The 13388-nt window shown below is 52.7% G+C and overlaps 1 protein-coding gene across 3 annotated transcripts in view; it reads right to left on the bottom strand.

The window, feature by feature from the left end:
• Positions 1-13388, bottom strand: part of PMFBP1 (polyamine modulated factor 1 binding protein 1) — a 139207-nt gene that overhangs the window by 8957 nt on the left and 116862 nt on the right. The window contains exon 7 of one of the 3 annotated variants that reach the window (XM_042797362.1): positions 3394-3577. The exons of the other annotated variants lie outside the window; for them this stretch is intronic. Within the exon in view, the coding sequence (XP_042653296.1) occupies positions 3394-3516 (123 nt within the window). The 5' untranslated portion in view covers positions 3517-3577. The remainder of the gene's footprint in view (positions 1-3393; positions 3578-13388) is intronic. 3 annotated transcript variants of the gene reach the window in all.

Raw genomic sequence — 13388 nt, 5'->3', positions numbered from 1 at the left:
AGAGGTGGGGAGGGAGGAGAGAGATTTAGATGTTTTCTGTTTCAAGGAGCAGCACCATGTCTGTATTTAGATATACACCCGTCTCTCGCTCCCGCTACCAGACAGCTCTCCATTTCCATCTCGCATCGGCAGTCCTTTGTGGCTGTGTGCACAGACACCGGCTGCCCCTTTAGGCAAGCGTGAGCTCAGACTGAGAGCGCACTTTGAATTTTCTGTGTATTACACAGCCCGAACCAACATGTCGCCTATATATACGCCGATTACACACTTGGATTAGCAAACACAGTGCAACTGGGTGCGACCACTGCTTAGGACTTAGTCAGCTTTGTGCCATTAGTACCCCTTTGTCCATCTCTAGCACCTTCTATCAGAGGATCTCAAACTACTTTATATTCATGAACCGAACAGCAGAGCCCTTCTGCAAAATGAGCAAGTGTTATTATCCCCATTTTGCACAGGGAAGCCAAAGCAGAGATAAGTTAAGGTCTTGCTTGTAACTATGTGAATGCATAAATAGTTTGTGTAGCAGCCGACATTGTATTTGCACATACCAGTAGTGTGTTGGACACCGCTGGCGACTCGTGCGGCCAAGCACCCAGCCATGGCTGCAGCAGACCCAGCCATGGTGTGCTCGAGGGGGCAGTTTGCAAACCTCCACAAGACAGCTAACAAACACGCAGGTCGAAGTGTCCTGCCTGTGATCAGCTGCACAGCAGGCACAGATCTGGAGTGACCTGGCAACGTGGCCCTGTGGCAAACGCTGCCTCTCGCCCGCGGCCCGGGCCCGGCGCCGGGGAGCCGGTGGGCAGCTCGCTGCTGGCCGAGGGGCTGTGCGGCACGGGCGGGAGTTCTGCTGCTCGGATTCAGCTGGCGCTGGCCGCCTCCGCGCCTGCATGTTACGTCCTGGCAGCCGTCCTAAATGGCCAGTGCTTAGAAAGCAATGATCATGCTTTTGCACATGGGAAGCAGGAAAACACCCCGCACAGAACAGCCTTTGATTCCTTATTTTCTTTGCTTGTCTGATGCTCATATCCTGAAGTCCAACACCTGATGCTTTTGAGTGGTATTTTAAAAGGAGAACTCTTCAAGTATGTGAACTGTTTTAGCTTTGAAGTCTCCTCTTGCATTTTAACCTGCCTTTCTCTGACAGCCCTTTCTTTACTGTCTCCTCCGCAGATTGGAGGGAGTGCTGCCTTTGTGTAGCCACTATATGTCAGTTCATTTAAACTTCAGTATTTAATGTGTATGCTAATAATATACATCCCTCTGTAATCCTGTCTGGTTTTGACCAGATACATCTACTGGCACCAGTGTGGGTCAAGCCCAATACGGAACAGTTTTTGCCACTGAAATATTTCTACTGGAAGCACCTTTCAACATAAGGAGCTTCTGCCTTCTCACAAAACGTGAGCCTGCATGTTGTGCACATGCTGACCCCCACCCCAAAGGCTCACTCTCTCCACGTAGGTTCCTGGGCTGCATGGTCTCTGTACCAGTGACCAATATACTGCAAGTGAGCAAATGGAAAGGAAAAAACCAGTTTGGAGTAGAACCCAGATGGGATCACTTCAAGCACGCTCTTGGAGCATGCAAAGAAGCACCGAGGCTGGTGAACTCCTCCAACAACCTATGTCGGAGCAAACGGTAGCATTTTTAACTAATAAATGGAAGAAAACAAAGAAACTCTCGATGCTGTGTCACCCCAGGTGCAGGCAGATGACATCAGGGCACTGCAAAATGTAGAATCCTGCTTTCAGGAGCAAAGCACAGGCACTGCTGCAGCAGCGCAGAGCCTGTCCTGGGAGCACGGGCTTGGTGGAAGTCATGGTAGGCTTGGAGATTAAGCAGCGGCTTGTGTGTGCTCAGTGGAAGTGGTGGGCTATTGAGTCAACAGGATCGCTGAGCTAGTGACAGGAACATCTCAGCAAGGAGCTGTGGTCTCTTGGTGGCGGCAGGAGCTCACATGCTCCTGCTGCTCCTGGTGCAAGGGGGTGTTGGAGCCCTGGGAAGGGCTCCAAGAGGAGCCACTGCCTCAGCCTGCACGACTCAAGTGATGCTGCCCACGGGGTTGAGTAGAAAACAGAGAGGGGTGATTTGCTCACACATCTGTAAGTGGTTTTGTGGAAAACAGTCAATAACAGAAGGCTCTTAGATCTAGAAGGCAAAAGTACAGCTCATGCTGATGACTAAGAAGAAACAAGCCAAACTTAAACTGGAAATAAAGCATATGCACTAATAGCTAACTCTTGGCAGAGTAAACTTACTGCTGCAGATGTGCCATCAGTGGACATTTAAAACAAAGTCTGGCCAGCTTATTTCCATCTCTGCTCAGCCAGTTACCGAGTCCAAAGCAGACACTAATTCTGGTGGTCCTGTGATGGGGTGGGAGATGCCATGCTGGGTCTTCACAGCCCCCTTTGGTGCCTGGGGCCAGACACACCCGTTCCTGGGCTGGTCTGGGGGCGTATGGCCGGGCTTGAGCTTGAAGGGGTGCTCCAGGCACCGGGTGAGCTATTGCAGAACTACTGAACGAGATCTTGGGCTTAAAGATTTACCTGGGTTTTCTGTCCTGCTCAGAGGGGCTACTCCAGTGTAGCAGGTGAGCTGAGGCTACGTGTGCAACAGCGTTGGCAGGCTGAGGGGACCATGGGCACGATCATATCGTGCTCAGGCTGAACTCCAGCTGAAACACTTCTGTTTTGCAGCTAAAATCGTACGTGCTGAGCTTTTGTGTGAAGATGCATTTAATTCAAATGTTTGATTAACCTCCTTTCAACTATCTCCGAGTTATGGAATGAGTGGAAAAATACTTGCATGTAAAAAATTACTAGTGTTAAAAATAATTCTAACCACGGGAAAAACAGCTACATTTTTTTTAGCTTAACCAGACTTCATCCTCATGTGGCCTCACTCCTTCCAGAGAAACAAACACTTGCAACTACAACAAAAATGCTTTTGAGCATGCTCAGATGGTATATGCAAAGCCTAGAGGGGAAAAAAAAAAAGGGGGGCGGGGGGGAAGAGTAAAACTAAAGGAACCTCAGTCTAATCCTACCATCTCCCTCAGCCTGACCATGGAGTGATCTGTGGATGTCATTTGTACAACAGAACTGAAAAGAAATCTTAAAATAACCAGATCTCCCCCTTATATCTACCACAGAAGTCAAGCACGTGCCTAAAACCTGATAAAGGAGGAAAGGACAGCTGTAGTAACACCCGACATCCCACGAATTAGAGGCTTTAGGCTGTCTTATTGTTCTGCAGTTTTTTAGCTGTACTTTGTGTGTATGCTTGCTTACTGAGACCAGCGATAGCAAGACCGATGCCTCTCCCTGAGGCACATGCGCCCTCCCACCCATCAGACGCGGTGCAGAAGGAGAAGGACAGCTTCACCTTGGGGCGCAGCGGGGGCAGCCGGAGCCCCCTCCACCAGGGTCGCCCCGGCAGATGCACCCTGGGGTGCGGGGGTCCACGGCGGCGGCGCTGGGTCACGGGTCTGTGCCGGCGGTGGTCCATGTGGAGAAGAAGACTCCCCCAGGAAGGTTTCCCAGGTTTTCTGCGGTTTCAGCACTCAGACCTGGAGGCAAGGGAGAAGGGAAAAGGGGCTGCTGCCGAACAGCTGGGTTTCTCCAGCAGGATTTAATGGGGAATGTGTTTATTGTCTGATCTGAAAATAGGAGAGGAAGCAACCAACTTGCATCTAGAGATAGGGAGCTCTTCCACCTCAAGGGACAGAAACTGCGAGAAACCACAAGTAAGAGAAGTACAGATGTCTCCACGGCCAGCCACTGGCATTGGCTCCGTGACAGTGTGCAAAGTCAAAAATCCAAGTGCCCCGGAATTTGTCTGGGGAAGGGTTAGTCCAGAGCTCCTTGAAGAACTCTTGAGAGCTGCACCACCTGAGGATTGCTTATTGATTTTAGTGACAAATTTAACAAAGGTGATATGTAGCAGCCTGGCAGAGCTTGCTGCATGGAGTGCTGTTGCGTCATGCTGCAGTGTGCCAGCTCCTAGCTGAACGACTCCTGATAGCCCCAGCATGAATTTTGGGTGAGCCAGACAGGCAATTGCCAAAACTAGGTAAGAGGACAACAAGAAAGAAGCAGAAAAAGGATAGGAGGCTGAAAAAGGCTGGGAAGCCAACAAGAAATTAAAGGCCAAAAAGAGGTAGAGGCTGACAAAAGGTGGGAGGACCGAAAAGAGGTAAGAGGTTAAAGTGAAAGAAGAGGCTAAGAAAGGGTAGGAGAACAAAAAAAAAAAAAAGGTGGGAGGCTGAGGGCAGGGAGGCTGACAAGAAAGTAGAGGCCAAAAAGGGGTAAATGTGGAAAAAAATAGTGGCTGAAAAAGGGTGGAAGACCAACAAAGGGATGGGAAGCCATCAAGAAAGTAGAGACTGAAAAGGGATGGGAGGTCAACAAGAGAGGATAAAAAGGGATGGGAGAACAAGCAAGGGAAGCTGGAAAAGGAGTGGGGGAGGTCAGTAAGAAAGAAAAAGCCAAAGAAGGATGAGAGGCTGAAAAAGGGTAGGAGGCCAAAAGGGGGTGAAGGCTGAAAAAAAGCTGTGAGGCTGAAAAGGGATGGGAGTCCAAAATGGTGCAGGGGACCAACAAGAAAGCAGAGGATAAAAAGAACAACAAAAAGGACAATAAAACTCTTATTGGAATTCCTCCCCTTTTTGGCCTTTTCAACTTCTACTTTCTTGTAAGCCTCCCACTTCTTTTTGGCCTCTAATTTCATCTTCGCCTGCCACCCTTTCTCTGCCACTACTTTCTTGGCCTCCCACTTAATTTCTACCTTCCATCCCTTTTTGGCCTCTATTTTATTGTCAGCATCCCACCCCTTATCAGCGTCTACTTTTGTGGTGGCCTCCCACCCTTGTTTGGCCTCTCACCTCTGTTCAGCCTCCCACTCCTTTTCAGCATCCCACACTTTTTTGGCCTCTATTTTCAGGTTGACCTCCCACCTCTGTTCAGTCTCCCACCCAAAGCTGGAGGACAGATGGATGTTGAAGGTGGGGAGGGCTGGACAACAGGTAGATGCTGAAAAAGAGAGCGGAAGCTGAAAGAGAGCGGGAGAACAGGGGCAGCTGAAGTCTGAAAAGGTGGAGTTTGGAAAATAAAGTGGAGGCCAGAGGGCAGGGGGAGTTGGTGGGGAAAGAGGGGGATGTTGAGGAAAGGGATGGCTGAAAAATAAGTGGGAGACCAGAGGGCAGGTGGAGGCTGAAAAAGAACTGAAGGAAAAAAAAAAAAAAAAATCAGGAGGCGAGAGTCAAGGAGAAGGCCAGTAGGTACAGGCTGGACAGAAGGCAGTGGGAGGCCAGAAAGCGATGGGGAGGATTAAAATGTGAAACCAGAGAGTGGATGGGGTCAAAAAAGAGGGGATCTAATGGGGTGGGTGTCAGAGTGAGCCACAATAGGTGAGTGTGGCTGAGAAAGGGTGGCGAGGCCAAAAAAAGGGGGCAAAAGGAGGCTTAAAAAGAGCAGACATCAGTGTGGAGGAGACCAAAACTGCTAGTGGTGTGAGGCCAGAGGGAGGCTGAAAAGGGAGTAGAGGGTGAAACGGGGGGCCCAAAAGCAAGTAGCAGTCCATAAAAACTCTGAGGCCAGATGTCTGACTACAAAAAGAGTGTGAGTAGGACACGAAAGGGGAAGGGGTGGCTGGAGGGGATGTGGAGGCTGAAGAGACAGGGAGGCCCGAAGGGGATGGTGGGGGAGGCAGGAACGGTCAGGGGGGCAAGCGGCTTAACGGAGGCAGGCGGCGACCAGAGCCTGGAGGGAAGCGAAAGGAGAGGGGGTCCAAAAGGCGAGGGGGAGGCCTGGAGGGCAGCGGGGAGGCGGTCGCGTTGGTGCCGGGGGGGAGATGGAGCCCGCGGGCGGGAGGGAGCTGAGGGGAGCGGCAGGAGGAGGCGCAGCGGAGGGACTGCGGGGCGGGGGGGGGAGGGGGGCCCGGAGGGACGGTGCCGTGTCCGGTGCGGGCGGAGGATCCCGAGCGCGGGCGGAGCGGCCCGAGCGCGGGCGGAGGGGCCCGAGCGCGGGCGGAGGGGCCCGAGCGCGGGCGGAGGGGCCCGAGCGCGACCGGAGGGGCCCGAGCGCGGGCGGGTCCCGGCGCGTCCCGGCCCCGCCCCGGATCCCTCCGCGCCGCGCCCCGCCCCGCCGCCGCCGCCGCCCGGCAGGGGTCGCTCTCGGCCCGCGCTGTGGCGGCCCCGGGACCCGCCGGCCCCCGCCGGGACCCCGGTGCTGCCGCGGCCGCCGCCTCGCCCGGTCCCGGCCCCTCCTGCCGCTGCCCGGCCGGGCGGGCCGCCCCGGGGGGGCGCGGAGGCCTCGGGCGCCGCAGACGCCATGCCGCCCGCCGAGCGGCACCGGGGCCCGCCCGGGGCTGGGGGCGCGGTGTCGTCCGTCCGTCCGTCCGTCCGTCCGCCCCCGGGACCCAGCCGGGGCCGGTGCAGCGGGCGGCGGTGCCAGCGGCAGCCGGGTGGATTCACGAAAGGGGAAACGGGAACAGAGTTTGCCTTCGCGGAATTTTAATAAGGCTTAAAGGTTTTTTTCTCTGCGGTTCTAGCGATAATTTCCAATTCTCCGTGTTGGTAGGAAGCTGGTGCCTCTGGTCTAATCACCTTTGGGTACTGTGCTGGGCACGGTGTTTGGCTGGTGAGGGATATCAACAAACAAACGGTCAGTAGCACGGTCAGAGTCTACGGGGGAGAGAGAACCAACAGGAAAGTCCTGCGTGGCTTTGCATTCTACAGTGAAAATGATGTCATTATCCTTTCCAGGGTCTCAGCTAGCTACTTGAGAAATACTAAAAAAACATTGCAGCCCGTGGGAGAGGGTCCCCTACAGAGAAGGGAGAAAGAACGAACTGGAAATGTAAAAACAGAGTAGGAGGAAATGGCTGCGGTGGCAAAAGGTAAGTAGGAACGTGCCCTTCCTGCATTTCCAGCACAGACTGAGCGCCAAAGCCAAATCCTGGGGTAGAGAGAAGCTCTGTGTGCATCCTTTGCCCCTCCAGCCCTCCGCTTCTCCCCTTGAAACCTCGGGCGGGGGGGGAGTTGCGGCATGTGGTGCCTGCGGGCGCCCACCCAGCCGTCACAGAAGCCAACCGTTGGCGTTCGTGTTGCTGGAACACCGGGTACCTCGACTCACGCCTGGCACACCGCCGCGGGTGCCGGGGGCAGCCTGGGGGCTTTGCCGGCAGCAGAGAGGCCGCTGCCTCCTGTGCCTTCCCAGCGCCCCGGGGACAGGCCCAGTGTCACAGAAGCACAGAGCAGGGGCCTCCCGAAACCATCCTGCCTGCCCAGGGCTGTGTCCAGTCGGGTTTTAAACACCTCCACCCAGGATGAGCAATGCCCAGGCAGGCACAGGAGCGACCCTGCAACCGTGAAGGTGTACACCCACCCGCCGGGGCTGCCTCCTGCCACGTGCTGGCAGTGCCTCTCCATCACCTCTTTACTCTGTCATGGCACCCATTTCCACCACTGCTACTGCAAGCTGCTCCTTGGCTTCTTGTGTCGCAGAGAAGGACGTACGTAGGCTGTGTAGAAGCTGCCACATGTTGCTATAAGGAACCACGAGCTAGAAATCAGCAGGAAGCAGAGATCCTGCTGGAAGAAGGAAGGAGGGAGAGAAGGAAAAGCAGTGCTGCTCAAGTCTGCTGACAGAACCTGATGCCTTGGTGGTTCTTACAGTTACGGCCACTAAGCTGCTGGGAGATGGTGCACCCGGACAGCTACATCAGTATTGGCTCGGGGCGGGTTTCCTCCCGAGCCAGCAGCAATGGCAACAGCAGGTGGGAAAAGATGAGGGGGAAACGTGGAGGCTGAGGAGGCAGAAACCCGAGGGAGCTGGGTAAGTGAAAAAAAGACTTGTGATGGGGACCACAGGAAGAACTTCCACAGGGTGTGTGGGCAGGCAGGCATGGGAATGCAGAAATAGAGGCAGAAAGAGAGTATTCCTCATGCCCTTTATTTGCTTGTGGTTAACCTTAAGTCTCTGGCAAAAAAGAAGGGAGTATTCTAAGATACAGAAAAGATAAAGCATAAAACGCATGGCAAACAAAGTTGAGACCATACTGCTGCTGCATAGAAAGCTTCATTAGCCCCACTGGCACAGCAATAATCAGAAAAATTAAAAAAGTAGGAGTGCTGCAAAGGGATTGACTGCCAATGGAGGAAGTAGTGCATTTGCCATCTCTTGATGTCTTCAAGCCCAGCTGAACGCCCTTCCAAAGCTGCCTTTGTCAAACAAGTTATTGAATTCAGCAGTAACATGGTGAAATTTTCTTGGCTGCAGGTACAGAAGGTCAGACTGCACGATCCTTTCCTGTTCACTCTGTGAATCTACAGAAAGAAAATGTGAAGAAGGATGAAGAGAACAGGCCATTATTTGTGTTCTTTGATAGTGACTTAACATCAGTGTTTATCTGCAGGAGCTCCAGCTGTGTTCACTGGTTAGGTGTGCTTGTGCTGAACGGTGAAGGAGCCACCTGGCAGAACTCTTGAGCAATGAAGCCGGCTGCCCTTCAGCTCTGAACTGTGCAGGCTGCATCAGCTGAAGCGTGTGGGCCTGTCCCTGATCCACGTGGGCCATCAGCAGTCCTGTGGGCTGTGTAACAATGGCCTTTGTGCTTGGTCCGGTAAGCGAAGGTGGGATCTCAGAAGGAATCCTTGCAACAAGGTTGAAAGGGTGACCACGTTCAGCAGACGCGGGTGTTTTGTTTAAGGAGGCTCAGCATCCAAGTGCAGGGCCAATATGGGCCATTCCTACTGGTTCTGCCTGACCTGACCCCCAGTTTTGCTTCTGCAAAGAGCAAGCTCCGGAGCTCTTCCCACAGTGCTGCGCAGCCTCTCTGGAGGCGCTGGTACTCGAGGGTAGATATGCCTGGAAGAGGACAGGGCTGGAGTGTTGTGAGGCTGCTCTTAGCTCATATCTTGTTTTTCAGATGTTTAGCAGCTGTCCCCAGTCTTGCAGGTACGAGGCACAGCCAGGTGGTCTTAACCCTGCTAAAGTTCTGGGACATTTGCACTTTCTTTCTTACAAGATTTCACTTGCAGTCCCAGCTGCTGTAGCTCTGTTCCCTCCTCAGAAGTGAGGGCTTGGGGCTGTCCTAGATAAAACCAGATATAGATGGAGAGATGGTTCTATGGAAATGTTTGCTTAGTGCCCAGGAGCAGCCCAAAAGGCAAACTGACTGTTTATTAGGAAAATAATGGGGAGCAGATCACAGCTATGCCACTGAACAGATCCATAGTGGAAGCTGCACTGTGATTACCATATGCAGCTCTGGTCTGCCTCTCAAGAAAAATAGAGTTGGAAGCATTTCAGAGAAGAGCAACAAGGATGATCAAATACAAAGAATATTTTCCATGTGAGGAAAAACTGGATAGTCTCTTTAGCCTGGAAAATAAACGACTGAAGAGGATTATAAAATCAAGTTTGGCATATAGAGGTTGTCTGCAGTATGATTTTTTGTTGTCCCTTCAATATAAGAACCAGCAGCATCCCATAAATTAGCAGGTAACAACTACAAAACAAAAACCAGTCATTCTTTTCAATGTCATATGTTGTCTTGGATTGCTTCGCAGTCTGGTGGACTCCCAAAGTTTATATGCATTCAAAAAGAAATTAAACATTTTAATGGCAGAAAAAAATGCACTTACATTTATTGAATGCAAGACCCCACTTTTGCTTCTGAAGCCTCCGAGGTGTGGATCACTGGAGGCTGGCAGAGGATTCCAGGCAGCGCTGCAGTATCTATGCCCTCTTCTTACACTGACCAAGAGAGCAGTTCTTGGCTACTGGCAGAGGTGAGGTAGTGAGGTAGACAGATTTTCAGCTGATCACAGTTTTCTTTCCTTCACTGCCCCAGGTCCCTTTGCAAGGACTGATCCTGCCCTGTCTCAGTATCAGCCAGTTCTCCTTTTTTAATGAGTTGTATCCAAAAAGTCTAGCTTAAAAATTTGCAGTGGTGGGCTAGTAACCCTACCTGCGCACTGCCACGTCAGGATACAGGTGAGCCTTGACAGACTAGTCCACTTTTAAACAACACTCACGCTTCACAGTGACAGAGCTGGCAGTAACAGCAGAAGCCTCTCTGTCCCAGCTCCTCTCTGTGATGAGCTGCCAGGATGTCTAGCAAACAGCTTGCTGTTGTGTCAGCCGGCCGACTCTAGTGCAAGAACCTGTGCAAGAACCTGTGCTTCTCCCGGGGAGCGCTCGAGCTGGGTCGATGGCGCTTGTACTGCAAGTCAGGGAGCATCTCTGCTCCCGGCGTGGGTGGTGGTGCAGGCCCAGGGAACCGCTGCCCCGGGGCTTGCAGGCTGGGAAGGCTCCCTGGGGCATTTGGGGCTGCCCAGTGACCTCCTGAGGGGACTCGGCCACACCAGGGAGTCTCAGAGAAGCAAGGCACTTGGCCCCCGGCCGGGAAGTCAGCTGCCCCCACGTCTGTGATACACAGGCTCCTGCTTGGCCTGACGAGTTTGGAACATGGGGTCCTGTCCGAGGCAGCCTCACATTGTGCAGTGTGCCTCCAGAGGCCATAAAACAGGCGAGACAATGCTGGTCTGCTGCTGCTCCCCAGAGGGAATGCGGGGGTCCCCGAGGCACCGTGGTTTGCCACAGGCAGTGGAGCGGCGAAGCGTGCACTCACCCGCACTGACCGAGGGGAAGCTCAGCCAGCGTCCTTCTGAGTTGTCCTCTGGAGCAGGTCAGAGAGCAAGGCATGATGCTAAGGCAACAGGGAGGAGGGATGGAGTACAGAGACACCAGCAGAGAAACTGCAGTAGCTCCAAGGGCTGCTTGCTGCAATAGCTCTCTTTACACATGCACCATTAACAGTTATAGCGGGTAACATCTAGGTAGTTTTCTACAAAGTGTTTGACCATTAATGTTTGGTGAGACTTTTTTTTTTTTTTTTTTTTTTCAGAGTACATAAACCAGTTTACAGCCATCTCTAATCATATCCAACTTTTGCTGTCACAGAATTACAAGCGCTTGTCCTGGTACGTGTGGGAGAGGCACCCATCCAAGCACTGCCTTCTGGCACTGCACTGATCACAGCCCAGGATCCCCCGGCCCTGCAGAGATTGCTCTGGCAGACGGAGCAGCTCTTCATCTGGAGGAGCGCTGCTGGCACTCCTCCCCTTCGGGCTCTACAGCTAATAGAGATCACTGTCAGCCCTTCCCACACTCTCTCATACCAGCAGTGCTTCTTACCTTCCCAGGGCTGTGTGGTCAGGCAAGGGAGGAGGGCAGAGCCTGCTCAGTTGTCCCAGCCAGCGCGGGTCTTACTACACAGGTCCCACTGCGGCAATACGAGAGCCCAGCGTAGGGCTCAGGAGGAGGAGACGTGGGACCTGTCCTGAAGAGCACTCAGCCACGTCACACACAGCATCTGAGGCCAGTAGTGAGGAGATGGAGTGCTGGAAGACACGGGCAGAGCTGTACAGGTAGGTGGTGGTGAGAGCCCCCTGCACCCACCTGGATTGCTCAGTTGGGAGTTTCGGGGTAACTGCAGAGCTTTGCCTGCCATCAGCAGCATGAGGGTTGGCTCAGCCATGACTCCAGTTGTCTTTATCATCCTGCTCATTGCTCCGAGTCTGCCCTCCAGCCCCACTCCAGCTCAGGAAGCTCTCATTTACATTCCAGACAACTTAAAGAAGAGATGCACAGGATGGGCAAAAGGAGACCCTCGCAGCCACTCCAGCTCCTGGGCTGGTGGCTCCTGTAGACTGTTACGCCAAGTCCTGCTCCAACAACGTTTGCTGCTTTGAGCTTTAACATGCTTCTAACACTAGCAACTATTTAGTAGTTCTCTAGCAGGCTGTGGGTTTATCAGATTTGTGCAAGCATGCTACTCTTCCTTTGGTCAACTGGAGTGCTGGTTTTGGCCATAGCAACTGGTGTCTGTCAGGAGCTGGTATAAAAGCCTACAATAAGCTGTGGAGAGCAAGACAGATCACAGTGGCCTCCTGATGGGTGCAAAACTGCACTGTTATTTCTGCTGCACATAGTACTGGGCTCTCTGTCACATTTCTCATCTTCATCTGGAATTTGTCTGGGCAGCTGCCATTCCCGCAAGACAACTTGAAATGAATGAAACGAATGACTGTTTTTTATATTAACATGATTCCAAATACCACAGTGCAGATGCACAAGCGAGATTCCAAGAATCAATCACCAAATTGCACCATCTCCTTCTGGAGAAAGCTACCAGTGGAGAAACTGAGAACATTTTTTTTGAGGCTGTACTGAAACTTCACAGTCGATTTTAAGCCTCTTAGACAGTACAATACTGAATGCAAGTTCCTGCTGAGGGCTATCGACTTCAGTATGTGCCAAGCTGCAGGGAACACCCTGTGCCATGCCTGCATGTGACAGAGTGCTTCCCTGCACCAGCAGCGTGACTCAGATCAGAGACCAGCTTCCTGGGATTTCCCATCAGCATCCTTTAAGATTGCCATCCAGCAGAAGGGATCTGTGCAGCCACAAGGTGAATTGCACCAGGAAACAGCATCATCTTCAAAACATGCCAGGGGATTAGCACAGTCTGAAAACAGCAACGTGCTGCCCTCCGTTCAGGGGTGGAGACGTGCTGCCTGCTGGGGCCTTGGCGATGGGGGAGGCCAGCCCTTTGGATCTTGCTTTCCCAGGTCAGGTGTGCTTGTCAGTGCACACCGTGACAAAGTAATTGCACATTCTTGCAGTGTAAATCCTAACCCGACTTCTCTCAAAGCATCTGCTTTCATGCTGCCATGGTGCTAGGGAATGTCTGCATGGTGGACTGCAAGGATATACCTTAAATATTTATACTTAATTAAGAGCAGTGGTGTTTTGGTGCTGTAGGACCACACCAAGGGCACAGATTACTCACAGCCCCTGTACGTTCGAGCAGCAGGCAGCATTCGGTGCCGCAGCCATCTTTGGCAGCACTGCTGACTGGTGTCCTGTGCATGCAGTGTCACAGTAAGAAGCGTAACTGCTGGCTATGTGATCCGTACTGTCCCCAGCCTGCCCTGTGCTTTTGTCCGTTCTCACACCTACCTTCTTCCACAACCACTCCAGTGTGTCAGAGTTCCATAAAAGCTCCCAATGTATGGAACCAGTGGGACACATTGTAGGTCTTCTTAAATCATCCAGATGAGTTCCCCTTTAGCCAAGCCCTTTCCTACAGCATTCCCAACTACCAACATAAGGAATACAAGTCAGAGAATCCAGGATGATTTCCCTTGGCACCATGTGGGAGAATTGCTCAGCGGGCAATATGGGCAGGCCACCAGAGCAGCTCCTGGAGGCGAGCTGCTTGGTGCTCTTCCTTTGTCACCTCAAGCAGTGCCTCTGCTTTATCACGCACTCCCTATCCTGCTGCACACAGCTCTCTGCAGTGATCTAGCA

This window comes from Tyto alba, unplaced genomic scaffold, assembly GCF_018691265.1.
Source record: "Tyto alba isolate M040663 unplaced genomic scaffold, T.alba_DEE_v4.0 Super-Scaffold_26, whole genome shotgun sequence".
NCBI classification, from domain to species: Eukaryota; Metazoa; Chordata; class Aves; order Strigiformes; family Tytonidae; genus Tyto; species Tyto alba.
The sequence above is the reverse complement of the archived record's forward strand: the minus strand, read 5'-3'. Positions and strand labels throughout refer to the sequence as shown.